General features: G+C 34.1%; 3 protein-coding genes across 5 annotated transcripts; 1 reads left to right on the plus strand and 2 right to left on the minus strand.

Annotated features, from left to right (window-relative positions):
- Positions 1-463: 463 nt before the first annotated feature.
- LOC18593800 (uncharacterized) lies at positions 464-1950 on the minus strand. Its single transcript, XM_007021172.3, has 2 exons — positions 1487-1950; positions 464-1220 (listed from the first exon to the last, which is right to left on the minus strand). The coding sequence occupies exons 1-2, from the start codon at positions 1739-1741 to the stop codon at positions 654-656; spliced, it is 822 nt and encodes a 273-aa protein (XP_007021234.3). The 5' UTR covers positions 1742-1950; the 3' UTR covers positions 464-653.
- A 577-nt stretch (positions 1951-2527) lies between these two features.
- Positions 2528-9549, minus strand: UBP14 (ubiquitin-specific protease 14). 2 transcript variants are annotated; one of them, XM_018125013.2, is made up of 20 exons: positions 9243-9549; positions 8685-8856; positions 7953-8065; positions 7512-7845; positions 7166-7260; positions 6491-6624; positions 6352-6408; positions 6165-6242; positions 5787-5841; positions 5667-5702; positions 5193-5273; positions 4701-4899; positions 4524-4581; positions 4328-4450; positions 4053-4141; positions 3881-3970; positions 3490-3660; positions 3280-3404; positions 3031-3166; positions 2528-2944 (listed from the first exon to the last, which is right to left on the minus strand). In XM_018125013.2, the coding sequence occupies exons 2-20, from the start codon at positions 8827-8829 to the stop codon at positions 2766-2768; spliced, it is 2298 nt and encodes a 765-aa protein (XP_017980502.1). In that variant the 5' UTR covers positions 8830-8856; positions 9243-9549; the 3' UTR covers positions 2528-2765. The 2 variants fall into 2 exon arrangements, with proteins under 2 accessions (XP_017980502.1, XP_007021235.1); XM_007021173.3 differs by having other exon boundaries at positions 9212-9549.
- Positions 9550-12003: 2454 nt separating this feature from the next.
- Positions 12004-16652, plus strand: LOC18593802 (uncharacterized). Of its 2 annotated transcripts, XM_088808056.1 has the most exons (6): positions 12004-12180; positions 12671-13702; positions 13832-14009; positions 14247-14516; positions 15171-15326; positions 16246-16652. In XM_088808056.1, exons 1-6 carry the CDS (start codon positions 12143-12145, stop codon positions 16363-16365), a joined length of 1794 nt encoding a protein of 597 aa, XP_088664182.1. In that variant the 5' UTR covers positions 12004-12142; the 3' UTR covers positions 16366-16652. The 2 variants fall into 2 exon arrangements, with proteins under 2 accessions (XP_088664182.1, XP_007021239.3); XM_007021177.3 differs by having other exon boundaries at positions 12671-14009.
- The last annotated feature ends 539 nt before the right edge of the window (positions 16653-17191 follow it).

Genomic DNA, 17191 nt, shown 5'->3' on the forward strand with positions numbered 1-17191 from the left:
TTAAAACAAAAGCTGATTTAGTGAAAGTTTTGCCCTGATTATAGTCACAAACAGACTAAAAAAAAAAAAGACAAGCACCCAAACGGCAGATATGCCATTGTAATTCAATACCAAAACATAAACTTCTGAAAAAAAAAATTCACTATATTTAGATGATCTATTAAGCTAACAACTGGCATGCTTGTCCAATAATAGATTAAGGTGGTGAAAATTGCAAAGCATTCCTAATTCTTCAGCCATCTTTGGTTGTTTGTAGATCATCCATCAAACTGATGATGTTAGGTCCAGAGTTCTTTCATCTCCAAATTTTGGATTTTTCCTAGGCCACATGTATTCATGAATCCATTCAAGTAAACCCCAAAAGATAGCTGTTAACAGCTAATGTAAACTAAGACATACATACCAGCATCTGTGGGTAAACATTGCTATCAAGCTGTTCTTTTATTGTAACATTTGTGTAAATATTTGTACAATTGCCATTTCTTGTGACTGTAAAAACATAAAATTCAGAGAAAAAAATAGCTCTAAATGCCTGATTTCTGATAACTATAGATTGCAAATCAAGAACCCCAGGATAGGCAAAAACTGCCAAAAAAATTGCATTGAAAAGAAGAAAAAGAAAAAGGGTTTCTGATACTTTCTGATCTGGGTTATCATTGTTTCAGTAAAGGCTGAGGAATTGAACTATGGTTCCTTTCTAGTAATCCTTCCATGATAACCTTCTTCTTGTAAAACTTGTCTGTATCAATCTCAGGAAAATGCTCAACTGCATAATTTCCTGAAGATGATGGGGAAAGCTTGATACTCCAACAAGTGGCCAAGAAGAGCCAGGTTGAAGTACAAAAGATTGCACAAAGCTTACCCCAGAAGACCAAAACAAACAGGGTAACGAGAAGCAAACACATACTAACGTTATAACCGTAGCAGCCCTTTCCAACATTTCCTTGCATGTTGTTTTCCAGCTTTTCGGGTAATGAGAGTGATGATGATGATGAACACTTTGACGACGCTAATGATGATAATAATGATGAGGATGATGATGAATTCGTGGTTGATGTTGTACATAAACAAGATGCAAATGTAGAACTTCTGGTTGAGGGATTATCCTCACATGATTTCTCCATTGACTTTGGATGGGAAACTTTCTTGGGTTTGGATTTAACACTGTTGTGAGACCGCTGGAGCTTCTCTCCAAATTTTTTGTTTCGCATTTTCATCATCTGTCAATGGAAAATATACAAAGAAATCAATCAGGTTCACATTCCATCAACAAAGAACAAAAAATTAGCATTAACAATTGCTAATTACAGAACAAATTATGCTAAATATAAGGAAAGAAAAGCAAAGTTGACTATTAATTTTCAAGAACAGGGGAGAGTGTCCTTATCAATTTGAGTAATAATTTGATTAACTTGCCCAAATTAATTAAAAATTAACGGTCAAATCATTTGGTTAAATGAAGAAGAAAAATAAGAAACTAACTAACCAGGGAAGTTTCAAAGAAAACGGCTTTGACATAACGGGAGAAACTCCGACGACCAAGTTTGCATTTCCGACCGAAAGAACCGACAGTAAAATCCTTGTCTACATCGTCCGAACACATGTGCACGGCGGGAGAAAGAAACGGGTTGACCCGCTCCGACTGCTCTTCTCCTGGTCCAACGGCGAAACCTCTTTCCATATCATCAGGATGGAAACACATGCAGAAACCATTACTCCTCTTCTTACTTATTTTCTTCATTCTCTTTCTTCTTCCAACGTTGCTAAGTTCATGCAGTGTCCTTCTAAGGGCGGGGAGAAAATAAATGTCTTTTTTCGTTTTTGTCAAGGTTTGTGGAAATAGCGAGGATTTAGGGGGAAAGACTGTTCGTTTGGAGAGAGAGTTTCGGAGAACCTGAGAAAACGAGGGAAGAAGTTGGTTTTAATGGGAGAGAGGGAAAGGAGCGACGATTTTGCTTCTTTATTGGCTCCGTTGAGGAGGAGGAAAAACCTTGTGTGTTATTTAAATGTAGTAAATTAATTAATTTCTAATTATTTATTATATAATTCACACCTTGAGTTAAAAAAATTCCTTTTTTTATTTATTAAACTTCATTTTTAATTTTTTATTATATTTATTTTGATAAAAAAATAAGTAATTTATTATTTTTATTTATTAAAGAGATATAAATATAATATTTTAATTTCACATCAAGAATATATATATATATATATGTATGTATGTCTTTTATTTGCGCTGCTTATAGTGTTATTTCAAAAGATCAAGATCACAAGACATGTTTTTAAATTATGTAACCCGTAATATTATTTTAATTATAATTATATAATTTAGAAATAGAAATAAAGGATAATAACCCATGGAAGAAGAAGAAAATAGCTCATTTTTATTTCTTTGTAGTAATTTAAAATAGCTCATTATACTTGTATTTATTATTTGACTTAATGGACTGACTTTGACTTGGACTTTGTTTAAAAGAGATGACCCTAACTGACTTTGAAATGTGCTTTAAAAGAGCTTTAAAAGAAATAAATAAAAAAACGTCTGATTTGGTGCAAATTAAATAAAAATAAATAAATAGGTGTATAAAAAGTAAGAAAAAAAAACAAAAAAATAATAATAATCAAAATTATTTATGAAAAGATGAAAAAAAAAATGAAATGTGTTAGGCAAAATGATGGGATATAGAGAGATTACAATCTTTGAATGTGCCAATGACATTGAAGCCTAAAGATTTCCAAGAGAAATTCTATACTGCCTTCTGACTTCAGCTGGTAATCCTCTCAAAAAAGTACAAGTAGCCCATGTCCTTGGGTGGATTGATAGAAGCCCCAACCTTATTATCATTGAATATCACCCATCTACCATCTTTGAGGATGTGAGCAACATAGTGGCCACACTGGGTAGAGGTTCCGATGTGACTCACTATTCCAAAAAGCCGATATCCTGCATTAAGAAAGCATTGCATTACAACCATTATGCACGACTATGAAGCGCATAAAAAGGACGAATAAGATTCGAGAGAGACTCACTCCCTCCTCCATCGGGCAGTCCTGCGTCAACTGGAGTAGGCACGCTGCTGCTTGATGTAGTAGTATCCATGTCTGATGAAGCAGAGGCATTGGGATTGTTAAATATCCAATCTGTTGCTTTTTCAATGTCACCACCCTGTAAAAATGTACATACCTCAAAATTATGGATTTCCAACAGATAAGAAAACTGATTACAAAACCACACTCTCCAAATCCTCAGAAGAAATAAAAAAGCAGTAAACACTGTACCGATGCATTCAATGCCATTCGAGCAATTTCTTCTTGAAAACCAAATGAAATCAAAGTATCAACTTTTGATTGGTCTACAGATGCCCCAGCACCTTGTGCCCCATGACAGATAGGAGCATCTATATCTGAAAAGATACATCACTAATTATCATTTGACACAGATCCTTGCAGGAAGATTGAAGATTATATCGATAATGCTAAATTCTATACCTGGATCATCCATGTGTGAAAGCAACCAGTTCATTGCCTCTTCCACACCAGTATTTAAAGTATTTATGGCAGCTTTCTGACAATGAAGCTGGTTAAACCCCATTGAGACAAGCTGGGCGACAATCTCTTCATTGGCCACAGGCTGACTTGATTCCGCCTCACTCCCAGGAGCTATGCAGTGCAAATAAAAGGTGCCAATAAAAAATTTTACAAATCAATAGTTCCCTTTTACATTATCAACTTCTCAATTAAGGTTATCATTATCATTAAATAGACAGTCACCAACATTGAACTCATTCAGCAGCATCTTTATACGGTAATAAATACTGATAAGAGAAGTCCACTTTTATTTGAAATGAATTATCCAAATGGAATCTATTAATTTACGTACCAGACTCTGGCAACAGTTCCTCTCCAGGTTGAAGGCCTTTGCTGCGCATGTGGCTGATATCTATAATGTCAGGAACATCTATGTAGACATCTGGATGGACAATATATATGATAAGTAACAACTTGGGAGAAACAGGCAATGTGCAACAAATAACAAAGCCATGTGAAACTACCAAGCTTTTTAGGCACCCAGCCTGCCTCCATGACAAACTTCCTCATGTGCAATACCAAATAATCAGGGAATGAAGTTAAACCAGCAGTCCTGTAGCATAAAATACAAAAGAGAAATAATAAACCTCAGAACACTCATATTCATTAATAAAAGAATACTCTAGGACTGCTAGTTTGCAACAAATACCATCAGTAAACTACATGCTTATCTGGACCTTCCAAAATAATAAATTTTAACAGAGGGCTGACCAACCCCATCAGAGAACACAAATCTTACTTGATAGCTGTTGTCTTAGCCTTCAATGCAGTGCTATAAAATTCAGGTATCTCCTCTGGAGCTGCAAAGCTTGCTAAGCATGCTTCTAGAGGTACCCTTGGACGTACAATTTCATCACTAGATCTGTGGAACAAAGCATCCTAAGAAGAAGGTCTACAGAAGGCTAAAAGTATCATATAAGATCATTGAAACTTACACATCCTTCCCTTCTGAAATCTTTTCAGCTTTGATTTTGTGAAAAGCTTCCAGCTCTTCTGAATTCTCAAGGAGTAAATCATTAGAATGTTAACCTTGTTAATACATGAATATAGATATAAATTAATTACACACAAGCACACATACATAAATGCACATATATAAAATCAAAACTTACCCTTATTAGTAACTTCATGTAGTGGAATATTCAAGGAAAGAATGTAGTCAAGCCTTTTGTTATAAGCAACCTTTCCAGACGAGCACAAAATACGCTCTTCAACACCAAACTTGAAACTCCTTGAGGGATCCAGTTCAGGTTTCACAGCATTAGAACGTTCAACTTGGTCAAGAAAATGAAGGAAGAATTCCAAGGCATCCTACAGAATAATTCAAGTGTCCAGATGAGAAAATGAAGGCTACATGTTGAGAACACCATGCACCCCAAGACACATCCGATGCTGTGCACGATAAAAATAACACACAGTAGCCCAGATTGCAATGATATATAGGATCAGTTTGTCACGTTGCTATATCTAAGATGAGAATTTTAAGTCATCTTCTGTATGGAAACAAAAGAACCATTTTCACATGTAGTGGAAAGGTGGAAAATTCAAGTTAATGCTAGGAACAAAATCATAATTTGATAGAACAATTAGTAAGATTAGCATACCTGTTGTCTCATAGTAGAAAACTCAGGATGGCTGGCCGCAATAACTGCTTTGAACATTCGAGGGGGGATCCCTTCCTGTTTCTAATATTTTCAGAAGGTTGACAAATGAAAAGAGAAAAGAGAAGTTAAAAGGCCACTATCAGGATCATAAATATATATGAGAACTATTAATTAGACAAATTCTATTGACAAGCATTGAGTTCAAAGCTACATCGCTTGTATAAACAGATAATAGAATATTGTATGACACAAATTCTATCGGTACAAATTCTATTAAGCATTTAAGACAAACACTTGTGATTAAGCATATCTAAGTTGCATGGCACAAATTCTATCAGTAAAACTATGCCTCAATCAAAAACTTCCAGGTTGAAAATATAATTATATTACAATATACTCGGCAACTCAGTGACATCATCTAAAAACCTCCAAGATCAGACCAAACTCAGTAGAGATATTAAGTGGGAAGCTTACAGCATCTGTTATCGCTGGTGCAGTAGTTCCATCTTTCTGTATGACCAGAAAATTAATTGATTAATTCATTAATCAGGAAAAACAAACTACTAAGCAAACAGATTGATATTGTCACTGTACCTCTGAAGCTGGAACAGAATATTTACCAGAGAGCAAACCATGTCCCAGTTTTGTTCTGCCATACGACCAGAAAGTGGTTACATACTCATTGGATATTAGACGTAAGATGCAAAGAATATTAAACCACTTATCGGATACACAACAGAATAAAACAAAAGGCAATGAAATACCAAATCAATAAACTCAACTTCCACACATATCAAAATGAGAAGAAAATTATTTGTATGTTATACTAAAAAATACATAAATGACCAACAAGTATTATTTGTCAAGAAATACAGCAATAAACCCCATCATAACTACCAACATTAAGGAAACTATTTCGACACAAAAGAATTTGAAACTGAGCAATTAATGACCATAACAATGGTAACTTACAACTGCATATTCAGGTCTACCGTTGGATCCGCTGGGGCTGTCTCAAAAGCCATTTTTAAGCTTTGGTTCATATAGTATCTGATAGCATAATTGAAACAGAAAAACACAAGAAAGGCAAATAAGTATAGTAAATTCCTAATTTAGCTAAATTATGATATTAGTTAAATGTACAAACATTATAACTTACTGTCTACAAAATGAATGTGTTGAAAACATCACTTGCATGGTTGCTGCCATGTAGCAGCTGCATGAGAACAAATTTAGGTAATCAGAAACATCAAAAGATTATATTATGATTGGTACTGCAACATCATGATCAACATTACCTGTTTCCAAGATTCACGAGACCTGTATAACCTGGTCCATATATTGGTTCCACTTCCTGTCCACTTTCTTGAATTCTATTCCAATCAAAGTTGGTGTTCTGGTCAAGCTCCCTTTCAGCAGTCGTCATTTCAGTCTGGCAACAATGAATTGATTTTAATTTCTAATCAGACCGTAAATCATTTATAAACACTACAATCCTATTCTTATCTTTTCTTCTGGTAAGCTTTGAGACGTACATTCTATTGTAACCATATCACTCCTTTACCACTCAAGCTAATGCCCGTCAAGAGTTATACAGACTATAGTTCTAGTGAAATGGCAAAATTTGTTTATGAAAACTCCAACCACGGCAAAAGTGAAGGAACTTAAGGATAACACAGTTCATTTTAAGTGAAATTTATCACTTCAAAATGCAATAATTACATGAAAAAGTTTAGATGTGTCAACATATCATTAAGGGGGTTCTATGAAAAGGGAATGTGCATCAAACTTAAGAGTTCTGGGCAACTGCTTGAATGTAAGAGCAAAATGAAATCGGTATGGATAATAAATAAAAAAGTACAATAGAAATTAATTGCATAACAAAATATGCATATGCAACTACATCATCATAATGTACATGGATCTTAAACAAGCAGTAGGCAACATATGATTAATCAACAGAAAAAGCTAACCTTTTGTAATGATGAGAAATCAATACCAAAATATGCCAAATGTTGTGCTAGAAGTGGGTCTACAACACTATCATCCTCTGGGTAAGAGAAAACGTCTGAGCTGCCACAATAAGTTACCCGTGGTAAGTTCTGATAAATATTACCACCAACGCTCAAAAAAAAGGTAATCATCAAAAGTGCATTGCAGTGCCAAAAACCACAATTCTAATACAAAAATATGAAGGGTTAAAATCTCATGGGTAACAAAGATTAGAAATAATTCATACCAATTGTAGATCATTAAGAGCTTACTAAAATGACACCAGAAACAAACACACACAGACAAGGAAATACAAGGAAGCATTACCTGCTGCTTCCAGATCAGCAGTAATGGTCCCAAGCTTTACAGCAAGAGGATAGCCAGTCTCCTTGTAGTGTTCAATAGCATGGTTGTTGCCACCAGTTCCATCCCAATTTCTCCTCCCACAGAGAATCATTCCATCAGTAAGATTTAACCAGAGATTTTCTGTTTTATCACACTTAGTACATTTCCAACCAGATGGAGGAACAACAACACTTCCAATTTGCCGCAAATCCATTGCATATGCACTTATTTGCTTCTTATCAGCTGTCCAGGCTGCAACTTGTTCTTTCCGCTCAGCACCCTCAGCCATTAAAATAGCATCAACTGCCAACCTTACCTACAGTATTCATATGGGGTAACCAAGCCAGGTTCTTGTCCAAGATGGAGAATTTGTTCTTCTAATTAAAATTCTTTAAAAGATAAAAAAAATAAAACAATCAATACCTTCTCTGGCAACTCCACAGATGGAAAAGGAAGAGCTACATAATTAGGCAAAATGACTATATTGTGAGTTTCTTCATATTCAGGCTCATTGTTGTCAAATCCACCATCAATACCTACAAATCAAATTGCACAGATTAATCAGTTTCACCACTATAGATAGTACTAAGGAAATACAATCACTCAGAAAACTTTTTAATTTTCAAAATTTTGACTTTTATCAATATGGAGTTCTCGTTTGCATGAGTTCTACATGCAGCATCAGACACGCAATAGCTCTAAACATGTTAGTACATTCTGATAAAATTGCACAACTTTTTCATTAACAGTTGCAAGCGCCATTTATACTTTAACTCTGATAATTTGGCCTGGGAAGTTCATTGCCAAATGGTCTCAACCCATGTTGATAAGACTCAAAAGTGTGAGACGTGAATATGTGTTTGACATGGGTTTTCTCAACGTCTTCCCTTATATTTGGAGCCCCGGGACATCATACCAAATTTCTATACTTTGATGTGTCAGATATGTGTTCATGACTACTTTATGAAAAATTAAGTGCAAAACAAAATAGCACTACTCTCAACTCCTTCAAATTCATTTCTTCCCAAAAAAACTGCCAGCAGAACAAGAACATGAACACACTATAAATCAAGAGAAGCAAATCAAAACTATGCAGAAACAAATTTACCACACCACAACATGTATAAGAAGAAAGATAACAATATTGTAAAGTACCAATAGCCAAAAGTGTAGGTTTCTTGGAAGGCCTATCTTCCGGAACCAACTTTTTCGTTTGCTTAATATGCAAATAAACTGGATTTCCAGTCTTCTCATAGTTCCAAACCACATAACCTTTCCCGAACGCTAGAAATGTATTCATATCAATAAACAATCCTCCTTCTGACCTCTGCAAAACAAACAAACCAAAAACGGTTAATCAGAGAAAGGAAAAAATTTAGTTAAAAAAAATTGAGTTTTACTAAATTTTCCGAACTAAACTTTATCGGAAGCCAAACAAATGAAAAATGTGATTAAAAACTAGTAAAATTTGATTCAAGAACCTAGTGAAATTTCCAGGCAAACTCTCTCGAAAGCCAAACAACAGATAAGCAAAACAAAGTTGAAACATCAAAACGGTATTAAAAAAAAAAATAGTCTATCAACAAAATGTTTGAGTTAATACTAGTCAGCAGCAATCTAGCAGTTTCTTGAGAAACAAACAGAAAAAAATACTTCTTCTCAAAAAGAAAAAAAAATAGTACTGGAGAATCGAACGAGAGGCAGCATTCTTGCTTGTATATACGATTGGTTGGTTCGGGGATCCGAACCCGAGAGAGATTGGATCGGAGCAGCTCCATAGGGTTTATCTCCTCCATTGTTTTTCTCTTCTTCTCTTCTTGGTTTGGTTTTTTGAGTGAGAAAGTGAGGAAAGGAATAAGATTTTTGCCCTAAAGCTTAAGCAAATGCAAAGACCCTTTTTCTTTTTTTCGCCGAAAGTTTGATTTCTTTTTTTTTTTTAATTTCAGAGAGAGAAAAAAACAAAAGAAGAGTGAGCTTTTGAAGCAAGTCTCATCCAAATCAACTTCAAACCTCCTTGCACAAGAAAAAAAAATGAAAAATGAGGGGATTTCTTTTTCCTCTTTCTTTTTTTATTCTTTTATTTTTATTTTTTATATTTAAATATATTTAACAATGTTATTGAAAAGTAATATTTTAGGGTTGTGGATAAATTCGAAGAATATTTATTCGATAAAAAATCTTTCTAGTAAATTATAACATAGATGAAAGTTGTATCGTTTAAGATGAAAGAGAATAAAGATTTTACGAAGCATATGAACGAGTTTTACGAAATTATTGATCAATTGCAAACAAGTGATATTACGGTGGAGAAAGAGGAGAAGTCCTTGTTATTCTTTGTATTGCTTTAAGATTCTTATAAAGTATTTGTAAAATCTCTAATTTGAAAAAAATATATAATAATTTTAGAGTAAGAATAAACAAGATGAAACTTAGAAAAAACATGTAAAAGGGGTAGAGATTTCATTGATTCTACATTTGTGGTTGAGGTTCGAAAAAGCCAGTAAACTCGGAAGGGATCTAAGGTAACAAGTCTAAGTTCAATAATATTCAATGCATTCATTGTAAAGGATACAAGCATATTCAATGGGATTATTCCATGAAATTGGAATGGAGGTAATGGGAAAAAACGTGATAATTGTTTGTTTAAATCTTGTTTGTGTTACTCATGTATGTTTTTAAAATGATTATTTTAATTTGCTTTGAGAAAAAGTAATTGGAAATTTGACTTTCGATAATAAGTTAAATATTAAAATCATGAGTTTTAAGATTGAATAAAAATGTACATCCGAACATTTGTCTCATTAATTGGTACATGATATTTTTTATCTTCCTGTCAAAGAGTAGAGTTTGAATCCCTCTTCCTCCAATTATAAAAAAAAAAGATTAGATAAAAATGTTTAATGAGATTGTATGCTTTGAGCGATGAAAGAATCTAATATTATTAAACCTATTAGAGATACAATTCAAAGAATACGGATACTCTACTAATGGTAAAAGTTGCATAAAGTAACATAATTGAAAATTTACATAATAATTTGTATCGTGTAGAAGGTGAGTCTTTGAAAAGATAGAATAGTGTGGGATAATAGCTTCGAGAAAAGGTAGCTTGGGATTTTGACTTTGGATGATAAATTAAACGTGAAAGTCATTGGTTTTTAAATTACGTTTGATAGAGTTATGTGCTTTTTGGGTAATGTGAATTATGTCCCAAAAATATGTAAGAGTCTAATATTATTAAGCTTTTCAAACTTTAAAAGGTACAGATACTCTATCAATGATTAGGGGTATGCAAATTATTAGAACGGTTAGTTTAGTTCTAGATTTCTCAAAATTGAAAAAACCAAACTTCCTCTAAAAAACTAAAATTGAATAAAAAAATTGAAAACCAAACTACTTCAATTAATTCAGTTTGATTATCGAAAACTAAACTTATGAAAAATATACTAAAATTAGATATATGTTAGATATAAACAATGTTTGATTTACTTAAGTTCAAATACGCATGATTCTGAGTATAATTTCTTTACACCTTAACTTAATTATAATAAAAGTTAGAATTCATTTGAAAAAAAGACTCGTGAAATCAATAAAATTACCTTTTTTTTTTGTATAAGCATTTTCTAGTTTGATTAGTTTAGTTGGAAATTTTTAATCAAAAATCAAACCAATTAAATCGTTGTAACTGAACATATTTAACTGAACACAAAATTAATCAAACTGAAAAAATCGAATTCACTTCGGTTTAGTTTCAATTTGCACACCCCTACCAATGATAGAGTGGTAAAAATTACAAAGTGACATAACCATAATGAGATGAAATTTACATAATAATTTGCATCGTCTAGAAAGTGAGGTATTAAAAAGATAAAATTAGTGCGCAAATAATGATAGCTATCAAAGTTAAATTTTAGTTATCGAAAAAAGCGATGAAAGGTTCTTATAGTGTAGATGATCCTTAAAGCCAATGTTAATAAATCAAAGGGATGTTTATCCTTTATGGAATTGAGCATTGAACCACGGTTGATTCAATACGTGTAGTTGAGATAATTTTGAAGGCCAGTGAGTAAGAAAGTAAACGAAATTAGAGTGCAATGGGTGGAAGAAGTTTAAAGAAATTAAATTGAACTAAAAAAATCTAGATTTATTTAATTTTGATTTGATTAGATTTTAAAACTTAATTTGACATTTAGTAATTGTATAAGTCTAAACTTATCACATATTAATCTAAGTTTTAGAAGTAGATTAATTAGTATAACACCATAACTTTATCATTTTATCTGTGACATTTTTTAAAACATAATTATTAAATTAAAATAAATTTTATTTTTTAATGTTTTATCGCGTATAATCAGATATTAATACTCTACTTAAAATTGAAATATATAAAAAATATAAAATATATTAGAGAAAAAAAGTAAAAAAAAAAAAAAAAACCCTTAAACGTCCACACTAGCTGCCACATCATCACTTGGAGATCGATTCCTCAGCAACAGCATCTCTCTCTCTCTGCCTCATTTCCCCAGGTACGTGCGACTCCACTGTGACCAACATGCGCCAATCTTCCGCCGCCAATCATCGTGGCCACGGCTAAGCCAAAGCATTCCCTGCAGGCAATGGTGGTTGAACCAGCGGCGTTTTTAGCCATGTCGAGGTTAATTGCCTTCTAGAACTTTCTATATCAAGTGTTTTTTTTTATAAAAAATTATTTCTAATTTTTCCTTTTTCAAAATTCGTATTCTTTTTGTTGTTTTATTATATTGATCGAAATTTGAAAAGTATAGCCGAAATAAGAAAATGGAGCTAATTACTTGCAATAGGCTTGGTTGATTGAAGATTCTGCTTTTTCTTCTTGTTAAAGTTTAGTTTAATTTTCTTTCGTTTTCTTAGCAACCAAACGGGAAATCTCAGTCTTGCATGTGATAGTATTATGAATTTCTGATCAAATGTTTTCATCGTTTCATCTTCAATAGTGTAATGGATAGTGTAGATATAAAATTAAAAAAAGAAAAAGTTTTTTTTTAATGTGTTATAGATAGTGTAATTTTTTGTTTCGTTTTCTGGTTATTCTTTTGTATTATCCTCTCAGTTTGTTAGGTTATTGGAAGGGAATGTGAATTTGAAACATGTTTAAAACTATGCAGATTTTTGGGCTATGTAAATGTTAGGAGGGTTGCCCGATCCTTTCATTCAAACTGGAAGACTAGCTTCCGGAAAGCAAATAACAATGGGGTGCATCCAAAAGTTGAGTTCCCTTACTCCCTATATAGGTTATACTCACAATATAGACATTCATTTAGAGAAGATTCGCCTTTTGTGATTTACAAAGTAAAAGAAAGATTATCAAAGAGTTATCAGGGCCAGAGCTTCCATGCCCTTTCGCCTAGCTATGTGTTTTCAGACAATGCACAAGTTAATTGGAGGAGGCTTTTTCAAGTATTTTCCTTTGGCAGTCCAGCTGTGACACCGATTAGTAGAATTGCCCGTGCAGTGAGTCTGGCTTTGAGCAGGTCGAACTTGGTAGCTCCTGGTGTTATGGCCTTTATAATTGGAGAACTTGCCTGGACCCAACAAACATGGGCAGAAGCAGAAGGCTTCTCTACAAAGGATACTCTTTTTATGCAAGCACAAGATGGACATCTTTATTTGGCGTCATTTGTATTTTTAGTTTTGGAATTTGTAATATTGTTATTTAGAGCTATCTATCTAGCTATTCTATTTTCACCCTCCATAGCAATGGCTCCTTTTGTGGATTCTCTGGGTCTTGAATTCAGGAAAATGTGGCTTCATATAGTCCACCATACACTGGAAAAAGCAGGCCCAGCATTTATAAAATGGGGTCAATGGGCTGCAACTAGACCAGATTTGTTTCCCAAAGATCTTTGTGCTGTACTTGCTGAACTTCACACAAAAGCTCCATCACATAGTTTCGCTTTCACAAAGAAATCTGTTGAAAATGCATTCGGTCGAAAGTTGACGGATATCTTCACAGATTTTGAAGAGGAACCTTTGGCATCTGGAAGTGTTGCTCAAGTTCATCGAGCAACTTTAAAGTATAGGTACCCTGGTCAACAAACCAAGCCCATTGTTGTTGCTGTAAAGGTTCGGCATCCAGGGGTTGGTGAAGCAATTAGAAGGGACTTTATGATCATTAATTCTGTAGCTAAAATTTCAAGGTTCATCCCTACTTTGAAATGGTTGAGATTGGATGAAAGTCTACAACAATTTGCTGTTTACATGATGTCTCAAGTTGATCTTGCAAGGGAAGCTGCACATCTAAGCCGTTTTATCTACAATTTCCGCAGATGGAAGGATGTCTCATTTCCAAAGCCTCTATACCCCTTGGTACACCCTGCTGTTCTGGTAGAAACTTTTGAACGTGGAGAAAGTGTTTTGCACTATGTTGATGAGCTTGAAGGACATGAACGGATTAAAAGTGCCCTTGCTCACATCGGGACGCATGCACTTTTAAAAATGCTTTTGGTATAATATCTCATGTTCTCTTGTTCACTCTTTCCATCTTTTCTTCTTTACATTTCTTCTTATAGTGGTGATTATAAATGCTGAGTTGCATTGTATTAGATTGTTCATACAGTTTCTTCTACCACTGTAGTCCTGTACTGGTCTAAGATTGTGATGTGTCTGGAAAGTGTATACATAAGTCATGCTAAAATGTTAGAGATTGGATTCGAACTTATTGGGTTCTCTTTCTCTCTGCAGGTAGATAATTTTGTTCATGCCGACATGCATCCTGGAAATATTCTTGTCCGTGTGAAAGATATCAACCCATCACATAAACAATTCTTTAGTTCAAGGCCCCATGTTATCTTACTTGATGTGGGTATGACAGCTGAACTTTCTAAGACAGATCGAATGAATTTACTGGAGTTTTTTAAGGCTGTCGCTCTTCGAGATGGTCGCAGTGCTGCAGTGTGCACACTTAGATTATCTAAACAGCAAAATTGCCCCAATCCAAAGGCTTTTATAGAGGTAATGCATTTGCTAGAAAGCTTTTTCTGGTGGGTGTAACATACTGATCTTGTATGCCACCATGAATGCTTATTGGTCTGTCAATTTAAGAGTTTATTTATCCAAGAAATTGTAACATATTACATGTTTTTACCATGTTTTGTTTTAAACATACATCAATGTTATCAAATTGCATTGGGTTATCGGACATTGTTTGAAACCTCATAGCCTCATCAGCCATCTTTGCTATTTGCACTTTCCTTGCATTTGACTTTGGAGCGGACATACCCATAACGAAGTTCCTTCTTCTAATAATGGAGTGCCTTCTCATAGACCATGCATTTTATTTCTATTCTTGACACTTAAAACTTTGTTGTTTAATTGCCTTGGAGACTTGCTATAGATAATTGGAATGCAAAATGGATTTAGGTTAGTAAGGTGTTCTTAAAGATCTAAGCTTAAATGCTAGGCCTTCGTCTGCATTTTACCCCAAAAGAAATAAAATCCAAGCTTAAAGTTATTGAGAATCAACCTAATAATGGATTGATTTAAGGTCCACTCAAGATTTTGCTTCGTTCAATCCTGCAGTAATTGTTTGTGTTTTATAGGATGATTTATTCTACAGTTACAATCACATCTGTTAATATTGTTTAAGATTTATATTTTATTGAACAGGATGTTGAAAAGTCTTTCAATCTCTGGGATTCCCCAGATGGTGAGTTCATCCATCCAGGGGAGTGCATACAGCAACTACTTGAGCATGTTAGACGTCATAAAGTCAACATTGATGGCAATGTTTGCACAGTAATAGTTACCACCTTGGTTCTTGAGGTAATGTAGTCTTTTCCTGCTACTTATCATAGTCTTCTCTCCCTAAGAAAGTTATTGAATTCTTTTTCTTCATTTTTTGGGTGGGACAGCTGATGCAATCTAATAATACACATGGAATGTGCTGGCACTCCTTTATTCCTTAACATGTCACATCGCAGTGATTTTTGAGAAAGAACTTCTGAAAATACCCTGAACCTTGTAGATTTTTTTATTTCCTAAACTGCAGCTCTTTTCTTTCTCGCACTCATTCGAGGAATCTCTACTGACACATATGGAATTGCCGTGTGCTGTCATTTCTATATTCCTTAAACATGTCATGTCTCTCAGCCATTTTTGAGAAAGAACAACTTCAGGAAAACCGTACAACTTGCAGCCCTTCTTCATCATGCTGCAAGTGATTGGGGTCCAAAACCTGGATTTCTGGCACTATGGAATCCACGTGTGCCATTTGTGATCTTCTCAATCTTAAAGAGAACTGTTTCAGATGCATGCATACATGCTTGGCTTAATAGCTGTAGTGCTTGTATTCTGGAGAAAAATGGATTCAGGTCAAAAGTTGGACAGCTCTGCATTTGAATTTAGGCAGGGTGGGCATGTCATATGTGGAGGGTCATTGTCTTTTCTATAGCATAACCTAGTTTAGAAGAAAATTGGCTTTATTGAAGTTCTCTTTCTTACTTTTCTCTTTTCATCACAATGAGAAAAAATATGTTAGACTTTGTCTTCTTGAACATCTCAACAACAACCATGTAGCCAGCATGAAAGTACTCTGTTGATAATCATGATGGCTGAGACTTTCTCGTAGACCCTCACCCAAATTTTCATCTTGTCAAATGAATGTTTACGTGCACTGATCACTTAAACATCTTCTTGTTAACACTGGTAAACTTAAGACACAAATTTTGGCTTTCTAACCCAGGGATGGCAAAGGAAGCTTGATCCTCAACTGGATGTGATGCGCACTTTGCAGACGTTGCTATTTAAAGCTGACTGGGCTGAATCTCTATATTACACCATTGAAGGACTTGTGGCACCTTAAAAGAGTCTGTTACATCTCCTTATGCTCAAAGTTTTGATAGCAGTAGCCAAAAGGATATACACACTTTACCTGTTACACTCATGAGATAATTACTGTCTTCCATCTTTGGTTTTAACCGTCTTTTGATTTTTACCATCTTTTATTACAGTTTTGCTGGCTGACCTTATTGTTTGCTCTTGTTAATTTGCTCATAAATCATGGTTTCCAATGTAAGACAAGAACATTGTGGGATGTACAATAAAGAAATGAGGAGAAATAAAATATTAATGTTTCTTTTTTCCCTAGAATCTCTCTCTAATGCTTTCGGAGTGGTATAGTGATTATTGCGAATGTGATTATTGAAAAAATGATATCACAGTATTCGATTTATAAGTATTTTATCGAGAATGTTTGGTAGAAGAAATTGTTCAGTACATAATTGCAAACAAAGGGTATTTTTTTATTTTTATTTTCTATTTTAAGGAAATGTTGATCAAAAAGTGAAAGAAAAAAAAAAGTGATGAGTGTTGAAGTTGCGTTCACGTTTTAACTTGGACTGTTGATTCAACGGTTTGACTGGTTCCACGGGAAACCGACAGCAGACAACCATTTTTGGGCGGATTGCTTGGAGTTTCTAAGGGGATGCTACGAGTTTATTTAATTTATTCTGTTTCTCACGTGCAAAATATTGAAAAAATTTATGCTTTTTGGCCTGTTGCACGTGTTAGTCGGGTCAAGGAATTAGGGAAGCAAATTTCTATTTCCCATTTACCAAATTTGTTTTTGGTAAATCAAGTCCAATTTGAGTGTTTTTGTCTTTTCTAAATATGGAATTACCCAAAGGTAA

This window comes from Theobroma cacao, chromosome 7 (genome assembly GCF_053813885.1).
Source record: "Theobroma cacao isolate CCN51 chromosome 7, ASM5381388v1, whole genome shotgun sequence".
Taxonomy (NCBI): domain Eukaryota; kingdom Viridiplantae; phylum Streptophyta; class Magnoliopsida; order Malvales; family Malvaceae; genus Theobroma; species Theobroma cacao.